This window comes from Callospermophilus lateralis, chromosome 2 (assembly GCF_048772815.1).
Source record: "Callospermophilus lateralis isolate mCalLat2 chromosome 2, mCalLat2.hap1, whole genome shotgun sequence".
NCBI classification, from domain to species: Eukaryota; Metazoa; Chordata; class Mammalia; order Rodentia; family Sciuridae; genus Callospermophilus; species Callospermophilus lateralis.
In genome coordinates this window covers 130,438,877-130,451,120 of record NC_135306.1, presented here as the reverse complement: position 1 = coordinate 130,451,120, position 12,244 = coordinate 130,438,877, and the positions used below count along the sequence as shown (strand labels likewise).

Genomic DNA, 12,244 nt, shown 5'->3' with positions numbered 1-12,244 from the left:
GAGGGATCACAAGATGGAAGCTCACTGTATTTACTTGGCAGGGAGCAGCCCTATGGGGGCTGCTGGGCCTATAGCAGATCTTACATGGACTTATATCTGGTAAGGACTGAGAGATGGAGGCGTTTATTCCTTCAGATGAAGTTTTATTGCCCCTGGTGTTCAGGGACACAGGTTTCAGCTGCCAGTTCCTACAGCTGTGGAGAGATGCCTCACCCAAGGCCATGGCTCTTCTCAGGGAAGCCCATGTCCCATGACTGCTCCATGCTGAGGCATGAAAGTTTGGCCACACTGCTCCACCTGGGAACATTCTGAAGGGCCAGTTCAGCTCCAGAGTTCCTTACAGACTGTCTTTGAGCCTGAACCTAAGCTCAACTTTTCCGGCTGCTCAACCCTGCCTCAGTCCCCTCCCTTTCCCCTGGCCATGTGTACCCCAAGGGCTCTTCTAAATAAATGCCCCTGGTGCTGAGCTCTTGAAGTCTGCTCCTAGGCAAGAAACTAGAACACCACTCTAGGTCTTGATTGAGAAAGTGAAGGTCTGTGCCCCCCGCTGACATCATCCTTCATTGCAAGGTTGTTCAGGGATGTGAGGAATTAGAAAATGCCAGATATAATCTCTGCTTCCAATTCATGAACTTTTGTTGTAACTCCTGGAGAAAACAGATGCCTCTGGGTACTGAAAGTCACAAGTATATGAGGCAAGTGTTGTGCTCTGGGAAATATAAATCATTCCAATATCTACCCCTAGATTTAGTGGAAGTACTTCTCTGAGAGGAACAATACCATATTTGGGGCAATGGACACACTTGTGTGTCAGAAGTTTGTGGCAATTGACAGTCACACAACCTCTTTGAAAAACTGTCAATTTCTTATAAACCTAAGTACACATGTGACCCTAGAAAATACATTCCTATAGTTATTTACCTAATTCAGAAAATTGAGAGCTGTGTGAAAAATTCAAATGTCTCCGAACAGATGAATGGGAAAAATAATAGTTCATTGAAATATTCTTCATTAGATGAATGGATAAAGAAAAGGTGGTATACATACACCGCCATCAAGCACTACTCAGCCATAAAGAAGAATGACTTTTTGTATGAGAAGTGGAAGCTACTCCATAATAAGTGGGGGGCGGAATAATAAAAACATAATAGAAGGATCAGTGAAGTAGACAAAGGATAATGAAGAGAAGAGAGGAAGGATGGGGTATGGAAAGACAATGAAATGATTTTGACCTAATTTTCTATGTACATGTCTGAATATACAACAGTGAATGTCACCATCATGTACATCCACAAGACACTAATTTAAAAAAATCAGTAAGTAGCAAAAAGATTAGTAGAGAACCGGAAGGGAATGGAGGAGGGACGAGGGTACAGGAAGAGGAAGTACTAGGGATTGAAGTAGAACAAATTATATTTAATGCACTTATAAGTATGTCAAGATAAATTCTATTATTATGTATAACTCAAAAGAACCAGTAAAAATAAAAACATGATAAAAAGAAATATGACTTATCAATCTAATAGAATGAAGTGTGGTTTATGCTGCAATCAATAGAAGCCATTTCCAAGAGAACAAAAGATTATGATTCTAGGGCTCAGGTTGTGGCTCAGTGGTTGAGCGCTTCCTTGGCACGTGTGAGACACTGGGTTTGGTTCTCAGCACCACATATAAATAAATGAATAAGTAAAGATTTATTGACAATTAAATATATATATATAATATATATATATATATATAATATGTATTATATATATATTTTAAAAGATTATGATTCCATTCATATTCCTTCCAAGAATGGGCCAAACTGATCTGCAGTCATAGAAGCTAGTCAGTGGTTGCTTCTATTGGGGAGTGGGGACTGATTAGGAAGGTCTAGGGAGGAGAGAATAGTATAGGGTGGTTGCTGAATCATCCTACATCGTTTTGGGGTGACGACTGCATACTGTACTCATTTTTGATACTCACTGAAGACCTAAGATTCATGCATTTATTGTATTCTGAGGCAAACTGAGTAGTAGAAAGGATAATAGCAGAGAAAAAGTGAGAACTGTCTCAAAAACTTCATAAAGCTGAGTTCCTAGATTAGTGGAAGAAAAAATAGAAAGCAGCTCAATCCACAAAACTGAATGGGGATGAGAATTTACTACACCTAGTATGCCACTGGAGTTGGGAGTGAAATTGAGAAGTGCAAGAGGTTTTGTTGAAAATTTATTTGCAAAGTTAGTAGTTGGTCGGTCAGCTCCATCAAATGATCATCTCAGGTAGTCCTTTACAGTGATCTTGGTAGAAGGGCAGATGTTCTTGTTTTCCAAGTGAGAAACGGTAATTTAGTGGTAGAATTAGATGGTGGATATGGCAATGCAGAGAAATTTGGGAATTCTGGAAAGTGTCTCTTAAGGCAGTAGCCTTGGCTGGCCTTCCTGTTTTGAACAACAGATGCTGATTTCTTCTCATCATCTTTCAGTAATATTATACTTTCTTCCCAGATGGATAGATGCTGTGAGAAGTCTTTGCTTTAAAAAAATTTGCGGGTGTGGGAGGGCTCTGAAGGACAAAAACATAAGCACACAACTCATTTTTTGAAAACACTGTTTCCATGGCACTCCTATACTTTTACTCTGTAGCATTCATTAGTGTTTATTCTCTTGCCCTATAAGTACAAAGAAAGGCATATTAAACCAATTTCTAAATTAGTCTTCTGGAGATTCAAGAAGTGGAGGAGATCCTTCAAGAAATGTTATTCAGAATTTTCTGTTACTTGTAGTTGCCACACTCAATCTGAACACACTCAATTTGGAGCATTCTTCTGAGTAAAACACACCCATATCTACCTGGTATGGTTTGGATGTAAAGTGTCCCCCAAAAGCACATGTGTGAGACAATGCAAGAAGGTGGGAGGAGAAATGACCAAATATAGCTTTCACCTACTAATCAGTGAATTAATCCCCTGATAGGGATTAACTGACTAGTAACTGAAGTGGTAGGATGTGGCTTGAGGTGGTAGGAATTAAGGCATCACTTTGGTGTATATATCTGAATCTGGAGAGTGGAGTCTCTCTCTGCTTCTGGATCACCATGATGTGAGCTGCTTCCCTCTGCCATATCCAACAAAAAGCTATATTATCAAGTATATAAAGAGCTATTACAGTTGACTCTCTGTATTCATGGGTTCCACTGCATCTACAGATTTCAAGCAATCATGGAATAAAAATATTTTTAAAAAATTAAATCTGTATTGAACACGTATAGACATATACTCTTGACACTCCCTAAACAATAGAGTATAACAACTGCCTCCATTGGATTTACATTGTATTAGGTATTATAAATAATCTAGACATGATTTAAAGTATATCAGAAGACACATGTAAGTTATATGAAAATACTATACCATTGTTTATAAGGACATGGGCATTCATGGATGTCCATATCTTCAGGGAGTTCCTGGAACCAGTTCCCTACACCCCAGATACTAAGAGATAACTGTACAAAAAAGAGAACCCAGATTCCTGATATTTACCTATGATTTTCAGAGGTGAAAAGCAATGAGCACCCTCATACAGAGCTAGTGGGTGTGTAATATGGTAAAAAACTGTTGAAAAGCAGTTTGAATGATAGTTTGCATTCATGCTCTATGACCAAGAGATCTATTCATTATTATGAGTCCACATGAACACCTGTACATAGTGTACAAAGTCCAAAAATGATCCTTTTTATTGGTTCTTTTTTAGTAATCCATAACATCAGGATTTATTTTGACATAAATATAAGCACATTGAATATAATTTGTTCTTATCCAGCTCTGGTACTTCCCCTTTCTCTTCCCTCCCCTCTCCTCTTCTTCTCTTCCCTCTACTCTACTGAGCCTTCTGCTCTATACATATAGGGATTTTTTAAAAAAAATTATCATCTTATGGATATATATGATGGTGAGATTTACTGTGGTGTATTCATATGTGTACACAGGAAAGCTATGTCAGATCCACTCCACTGTCTTTCCCTACAAGGATCCCTCTTCCCTTCCTTTCATTCTCCTTTGTCTATTCCATTGAATTTTTTTCTATTCTTTTTTTTAACCCTCTCTCTCTTTATTTTGGATTAGCTTCTACTTATCAAAGTAGAAAATAAACTACCCCCACAAACTTTAAAAAGTGGAAGCTCATCAAACTTTGACTTTCTGAGACTGGCTTATTTCACTTAGCATAATATTCTTCAGTTCCATCCATTCTCTGGCAAATATCATAAATTCCTTCTTTTTTTTTACAATGGAGTGATATTCCATTGTGCAAATGAAACAATTCATCTGTTGAAGGTCACCTACTCTGCCTTCAGAGCTTTGCTATTGTGAATTATGGTGCTATAAACACTGATGTGGCTAGGTCACTGTAGGTACTATGCTGATTATAAATCTTCTGGATATACCGAGGAGTGGGATAGCTAAGTCATATGGTGGTTCCATTCCTAGTTTTTGGAGGAATCTCCATACTGCATTCCACAAGTGGTCCTACCAGTTTGCAGTCCCATCAATAATGTATGAGTGTACCCTTTTCCCACATCCTCGCTAACATTTACTGTCACTTGTATGCTTAATAATTACCATTCGGACTAGAGAAGAAATATCAGTATAGTTTTTATTTGCATTCTCTAATTGCTAGAGATGTTGAATATTTTTTGATATATTTGCTGACTTTTCAAATTTCTTCTTTTGAGAAATATCTACTTAGTTCCTTTGCCCATTTATTGGTTGGGTTATTTTTTTTTTTTGGTATTAACTTTTTTGAATATATTCTGGATATGAATTCTCCAAGGAGAAGGTGGCAAAGATTTTCTCCCATTCTGTACACTCTCTCTTCACACTCTTAATTGTTTCTTTTGCTGTGAAGAAGATTTTTAATTTGATAGCATTATCCTACTTATTGATTTTACTTCTTGCACTTTAGGAGTCTTGTGAAGAAAGTCAGTTCCTGAGCCAACATGTTGGAGTTCTGGGCATACATTTTTTCCTAGCAGGTGCAGGGGTTCTAGTCCTAGGTCTTTGATCCATGTTCAGTTGACTTTTGTGCAGGGTGAGAGATAAGGAATAAATTTCATTTTTTCTACCTATGGATTTTCAGTTTTCCCAGCACGACTTGTTAAAAAGGCTATCTTTCTCCAACATATGTTTTTGGCACCTTTGTCTAATATCAGGTAACTTATTTTCTATTCTGTATTTTCTTTAGTTTTAGAGTTTAAAACTACTTGACAATACCTGGTACAGTGGAGCCAGCAGCTATTCATGCATGCAGGCCTGAGAATTAGAAGACATATCCAAGACAGTGAAAGCCCCTATTGAAGACACTCATCTATCTGCAAGCTGAACCAGTACTTGGATTGGAGTACCTGCTCAATTGGAGATACTCTGTGTTCTTTGGGCAGAAAACTCTGAACAGGATGGAGTTACTGTAGTGTTAGCAAGTCCGGGAAATTACTTAAAAATCAAGTCTGCCTTCACCTATAAGTCAAAACATTCAAAAAAAGAAAAAGAATAAAAGGGGAAAGGTATAACTCACAAACATTCTCAGTAATCTGTAATATACTTGAGGTCTTCAAGTTTGTGGCTGAGTATATTGCAGACATGAAGTCTGCTCACTCTGGTACCCAGACAAGAAGTTCCACCATTATGACATTCCACCCAACCATGGAAGAATTCTCAGATTTCAACAATTATATTGCCTACATGGAATCCCAAGGGGCACACAGAGCTGGCCTGGCCAAGGTAATTCCACCCAAGGAATGGAGAGCCAGGCAGTCCTATGATGATGTCAGTGACATCTTAATAGCCACTCCCCTGCAGCAGGTGGTCTCTGGGAAGGCAGGAATGTTCACTCAATACCACAAGAAGAAGAAAGCCATGACGGTGGGAGAGTATCACCTCCTGGCAAACAGTGAAAAGTATAGAACTCCCCCACACCTGGAGAGAAACTACTGGAAGAACTGCCTCTATGACTCACTCACCAATTTATGGTGCTGACATCAGTGGCTCCTTATTTGATGAGAACACTAAAGAGTGGAACCTGGGGCACCTGGGAACCATTCAGGACCTGTTGGAGCAGGAATGTGGAGTTGTCATTGAGGGTGTCAACACGCCCTACCTGTACTTTGGCATGTGGAAGACCACTTTTGCGTGGCACACGGAGGACATGGACCTTTACAGCATCAACTACTTGCACTTTGGGGAGCCCAAAACGTGGTACGCAGTGCCCCCTGAACACGGGCAGCGCCTGGAGCGCCTGGCCAGGGAGCTTTTCTGGGGCAGTTCCCAGGGCTGCGAGGCCTTCCTGAGGCACAAGGTGGCCCTCATCTCGCCCACAGTCCTCCATGAGAATGGCATTCCCTTCAACCGCGTGACTCAGGAGGCTGGTGAGTTCATGGTGACATTTCCCTGTGGTCACCATGCTGGCTTCAACCCTGGCTTCAACTGTGCAGAGGCCATCAATTTCGCCACTCCGCGATGATTGATTATGGCAAAGCAGTGTCTCAGTGCAGCTGTGGAGAGGTTAGCTTCTCCATGGATGCCTTTTTGCACATCCTGCAACCTGAGCGCTATGAGCTGTGGAAATGCAGGCAAGACAGGGCGGTAGTGGACCACACTGAGTCCAAGAAGTGACTAAGCCAGAGTTGCTGACCACAGAGAGGACTGGATGCTCTTGAGAGATACCTAGATGCATATTGTTTCTGGAGAACTGTGCTGGCTGGCAGCTCTTGAGTGTACTCATAAGTCCAGGGTCCAGATGCCCCTCCTAAGGCTACAGAGCTGATGCAAAGCCTGGTACAGTCATTAATTTCACGTGTTGCCTATTGTGACTCTATCAAGAAATGCTGTCCATCCATTGTAACTCTATCAACTGGTAGATGTGATAGTCATGGTGGTGGTCTTTGCAAAGTGGGACTCACTTTGTGAGACAACTTTCCAGACTCCAACCAAGAGTCACCATTTCATCTGCAACAAGAGAATAGCTTGCAACCCAGAGCCTCAGTGCCTGCCTTTGGATGGCATTTACACAGTCTGTAAGACATGGGTCTCATTTTTCTGCCATGGTTCCTGGATTCTGCTGAACCCCTGATCTTCAACCCTTGGGACCCCCCCTGGTTCCTAATGCACCCTGGCCCATGCTTGCTATCCCTGTACCACGTTGTCTCCCTGAAATTATCCTGCTGACTGCTTCCAATGTTATTATGCCTTTTAGAAGGCTCTTCAGGGCCACTATTGGGTACTAAATGACCCCTGTGAACCTGGCAGAAGGTGTAGTGTTGAACCACTCTTCCTCTAGGAATTTAGACTCAACTAAGGTTGCCAAAATCCCTTATGTCTCTGGGTGGGATTCCTCCCAGCTGAAGCTAGATGGTGCTGCACTTTTGAGGCCTAAAATAACTTTATTAATGGTTGCTCTCAACTTCTGAATCCATGGCTATTTAATATATTGCCAAATGCTGTGCCTCTGACTCTTAACACTTGGAACCACAGAATATCCTCATCAGCAACAATTCAGGCCTGAATCTTTCACCTGTGGAGACCCAAGAGTGGACACCAGTGAGATGTTTGTGCTTCCTCCTGCTATGACAACCAGGGTCCACTGTGCCACAGATGTGGACCTTCCCTCCCCATAAGCTGCCACAGGAGGTTGTGGTATTTCTCAAGGACTCTTAGCCCAGTCCTAAACATGGCTGTGCCTTTGGCCCCTACCATGGCCTGGATATCATGACCACCTCTTGCTTCTTATGTCACCCTCAGGATATCTTCCTTGTGGTGTTCCCCTCTGGCCCCCACAATCATTTGAGCCAATATAGGATGACTGAGCCTCACTTCATCCCATGTTGCCTCTGGACCTCTAAGCCACTGACTTTAGCTTCCATCACTAAGCTTCAGTGAAGTCCAGGGCTTATCAAAATTCTTTAAACACTGACATGCTTTACCTCCCAGGCCACCAGCAACCATTGTTCATGCAGAAACTAGAACTTCTGACCTTTTGGAGTAGGCCTAAGTGTTCTGACACTAGGTGTTTTGTACTTTTGTGATATTTAACAAATGAAATGGTTATTTCTTGTTTGTTTAATAAATAAATTTGTTATTTCTTCTTGTACCTGCAAAGATAGTTGAATTAAAAAATATAAATGTGTATATATAATATAAATCTGTATACACACGTGTGTGGTGTGTATGATTTTTTTTTTTGTACTCTGTTTCAATCTCAGGGCCTCACATATTATAGGGAAGCACTGAACCACATTCCCACCCCTTTTCTTTTTTCTATTGAGACTGGGTCTTGCTAAGTTGCTAAGGCTGACCTCAAACTTGCAATTTGCCTGCCTCAGCCTCCCCAGTAGCTGGAGTTACAGATGGTTACCACCACACCCAGCTCTTAAAATGTGTTGTAGAACTCAGAATTAGAGTAAAGAGATAGAGCTAAAATAAAAAGGCTGAACACAAAAGAATGGGCGGTGCTATCAAAGATAATGCAAACAAAAATAGAGCCAGAAACATTAATATTAGAAAAACTGTAATTGAGACCACAAATACATAGAAGGGCTTTTAATTATTCCAAAGGCTAAAGTTCACACTGAAAATAAAGCAATCATGAACATTCATGCAGCTTGGATAAATATAAATCATACTAGATAAAATTCAAGTTGAAACAAACATTAAAAGTAGAATCTAATTCATCTCAGTCCAAACAAAAAAACAAATGGACAAACATAAAGATATAAATAATTCACATTAACAATAAGGTAGAATTTATGTACCTGGCAATAAAGATACTTGCTTTTTTCAAGTGCCAGAGGATCAAATTTGACAATATATTAGGGTGGGAAGAAAACATAAATACATTTTTAAACCAAAGTAAAAAAAAATGTGAACATTCTAAAATACAGTGTAATAAGACTACGAACACATTTAAAAATCAGAGAATCTGGAAGGACTTTTCTCAAAGTTAAAAATTGTCTATTGAATTAGAGAGAAACAAAAGCCAGAAAAAACCAAGTTGTCAGAAATCAGAATAAATAACAGTATGAACTCTGGGTCAGACAGCCTGAGTTTGAAACTTAGTTCCATCTCTTACCAGCATGTGTGGCCTTGAAATTTACTTGTTGATGACAGATTCCTCAACTCAAAAAAGAAATGACATCTACCTCACGTGTCTGGTCCAATAGTTCTATGAGTTAACACCCATAAAGTGTTAAGATCAATGCCTAGGACACAACATGTATTACTGGAGGGTTTTTAGATTTCAAAATTAGCACACATATGTGCAGAAATATATGAGATTCAGTGAAGACAGCGTTGAAGAGGATTTGCAGTGTTGGATATTTTTTTCTGTCAAATTGATAGGATGAAATTAAATGGATCAAGGTTCTGATTCAAAAAGTTAGGAACAAATAATGACTAGCAGGAAGGAATTGATAGAGGAAACACACAGGAATTAATGATTAAGAATAAAATCAGGGCTAGGAATATAGCTCAGTTGGTAAGGTGTTTGCCTTGCACACACAAGGCCCTGCGTTCAATCACCATGGACTTCCAGATAATAAAATTAAAAAAAAAATAATTAGAATCATAATAAATCAACTGAAAGCTTGAATAATATGTACACTTTTCTGGAAAATTAGCTTACTAAAACTAATTTAATTAGAAAATCTAAACCATAAATTCCTATGTAGAAATATAAAAAAGCTGGTGCATGCCTATAATCCCAGCCTATAATCCCTGCAGAGGCAGGATTGCAAGTTCAAAGTCAGCCTCAACAAATTAGCAAAGCCCTGAGTAATTAGTGAGACCCTGATTAAGTGGCCATAGATTACATCCCTGGCACACACACACACACACAAAAAAAAAAAAAAAAAAAAAAAAGAAAGAAAGAAAAAAAGAAAGAAAAAAGAAAAGAAAAAGAAAAAGAAAGAAAGAAATATACAAAAGCCAGGTGTCGTAGCTCATGTCTGTTAAGCCTAGCAATGCAGGAGGCTGAGGCAGGAGGCAGGAAGCAGGAGAATGTGAGTTCAAGGCCAACCTGGGAAACATAGTGAGATTTCCCCATTGAAAGAAAAAAAAAAAAAAAAGAAATAAAGAAAGATGTCAAAAGATTTACTATTTAAAAATTCCCCAAACCAAATAATATTACAGAGTTATTATGAGATACCTCTTTCCAAATCATTTTGGGCATTTAAAAGGAAGAAACTCCAAGTTGTAAAGTCAACACAATATTGGTAAAAAATCATGATAATATTACATAATGATAAAATTATAAATAAAACTTATTTATGAAGATTGATGCAAAAATATCAAGTTAAATATTAGTTAAGAGATATTAAGCCCATTAAAAGAATAATTATATAATGACTAATGGAGATCATTGCCTGAAGGCAATAATAGTTCTGTTAGATAAAATGTGTAGACTGTTGGTATGGACTGGGATTCACACTAGGCCCAACAGACCAAACTAATGTGGAGTTACATCACAGTAGCTGAACAGTAGCTAATTGTAGGAAATTCTGCAAATAGTTAACCAGTTAAGCACTAACCAATTAATTTGTCTCTATACCTCACTTTTATTTTTGTGTAAATGCTGTCATATCACATTGTTGATTGAAGTTCTCTAAACGTGTTTTATTTCTGAGGCCTGTGAGATTTGTGAATCATTTTTGGTTTAATTTTTTATTTCATTGATTTATGGTACTGGTGATGGAAGCCAGGGCCTCATACATGCTAGGCAAGTACTCTACCACTGAGTTACATCCCAACCTCTCATTTTTGCTTTGTTTTGTTTTTAATTGCTCAATTAAATAAGAATTTCATTAGCATGAGGGCTGCTTCTTTTAACGGTTTGAATAAGAAAATTTAAGAGCTGGGGATGTAGCTCAGTGGTAGAGTGCTTGCCTAGCATGCATGTTGCCCTGGGTTCAATTCCTAATACTATAAATAAGTTAAATGTAAGAATCCTATAAATGGATACAAGAGTAAGAAGTATGTGATCATTTTTATCATTGTTGACAGGAATTTGAAAAATATCAACCCTTGGTCTCCTCTCATTTTAAATATACACCAATAAACAAGCAATGGATAGTCCTTAAAATAAAAATGGTTTCTCTGATTGTCTACTTAGCTCTCTTAGCTTCAACACCAGTATTTTCCCCAATGTAAAACATGTGAGACATTGATGCTAATAATTTATTTATAAAAATTATAGGTACTAACCAATGCAAAAATTAGAACAATAAGTGATGCAAGGGAAGAGACCAATGTTACTTTGCTACATTGCAGTTGAGATGACTGAATGCCTGGAAAACAGTAGGGGGAGGGTAGTCATTCCTATCTTTTTTCTCTGATTCTTCAAGCTAGCAGGTCTTCTGTATCACCTACGCTTCACTTCTCTGCCTTCTTCGGTAAGTGCAAAGGTAAGCGCCTTTCTGCAACAGATGATACCCAGAGGACGTAAAAAGAGCATACTCCAGGGACACAGCCACATTAATGGTTATAGCAGCATAATTCACAATAGATAAAATGTGGAACAACCTAGATGCCCTTCAACAGATGAATGGATTAAAAATGTGGCATATATACATAATGGAATATTACTCAGCAATAAAAGAATAAAATCATGGCATTTTCAGGTAAATGGATGGAGTTAGAGAAGATAATGTTAAATTAAGTCAGCCAATCCCCCAAAACCAAATGCTGAATGTTTTCTCTGATATAAGGAGGCTGATTCATAGTGGGATAGGGAGAGGGAGCATGAGAGGAGTATAGGAACTCTAGATAGGGCAGAGGGGTAGGAGGAGAAGGGAGGGAGCATGGGGTTAGAAATGATGGTGGAATGTGATGGACATCATTATTCAAAGCACATGTATGAAGATATGAATTGGTGTGAATATACTTTGTATACAACCATAGATATGAAAAATTGTGCTCTGTATGTGTAATAAGAATTGGAATACATTCTGCTGTCATACATACATAAAAAAAAACATTTAAAAAAATTTAAATATTTCCAACCCCAAAAAATATACTTATCTACTCCTCAGCTCTGTAGCTTTGTGTTATTAAATATTTATTTAATGTTATTAAATATTATGAACCTCGATTTTTAAACTATAAAATCAAATAAACTATATTTAAGTGACTGATAAATGATTATTAAAAAATAAATAAAAGGAAAGCATCAAACAGGGCTGAACATTTGGGGATTCTCTATTAGGTAAAATATTTCAG

General features: G+C 38.5%; 1 protein-coding gene across 1 annotated transcript; it reads left to right on the top strand.

The window, feature by feature from the left end:
* The first annotated feature begins 5,617 nt into the window (after positions 1-5,617).
* On the top strand, positions 5,618-6,649 carry LOC143387808 (lysine-specific demethylase 4D-like). The gene is given in 3 exon segments (XM_077108308.1): positions 5,618-5,992; positions 5,994-6,492; positions 6,495-6,649. Coding segments are annotated over 3 exon segments (1,029 nt in total).
* Positions 6,650-12,244: the final 5,595 nt, after the last annotated feature.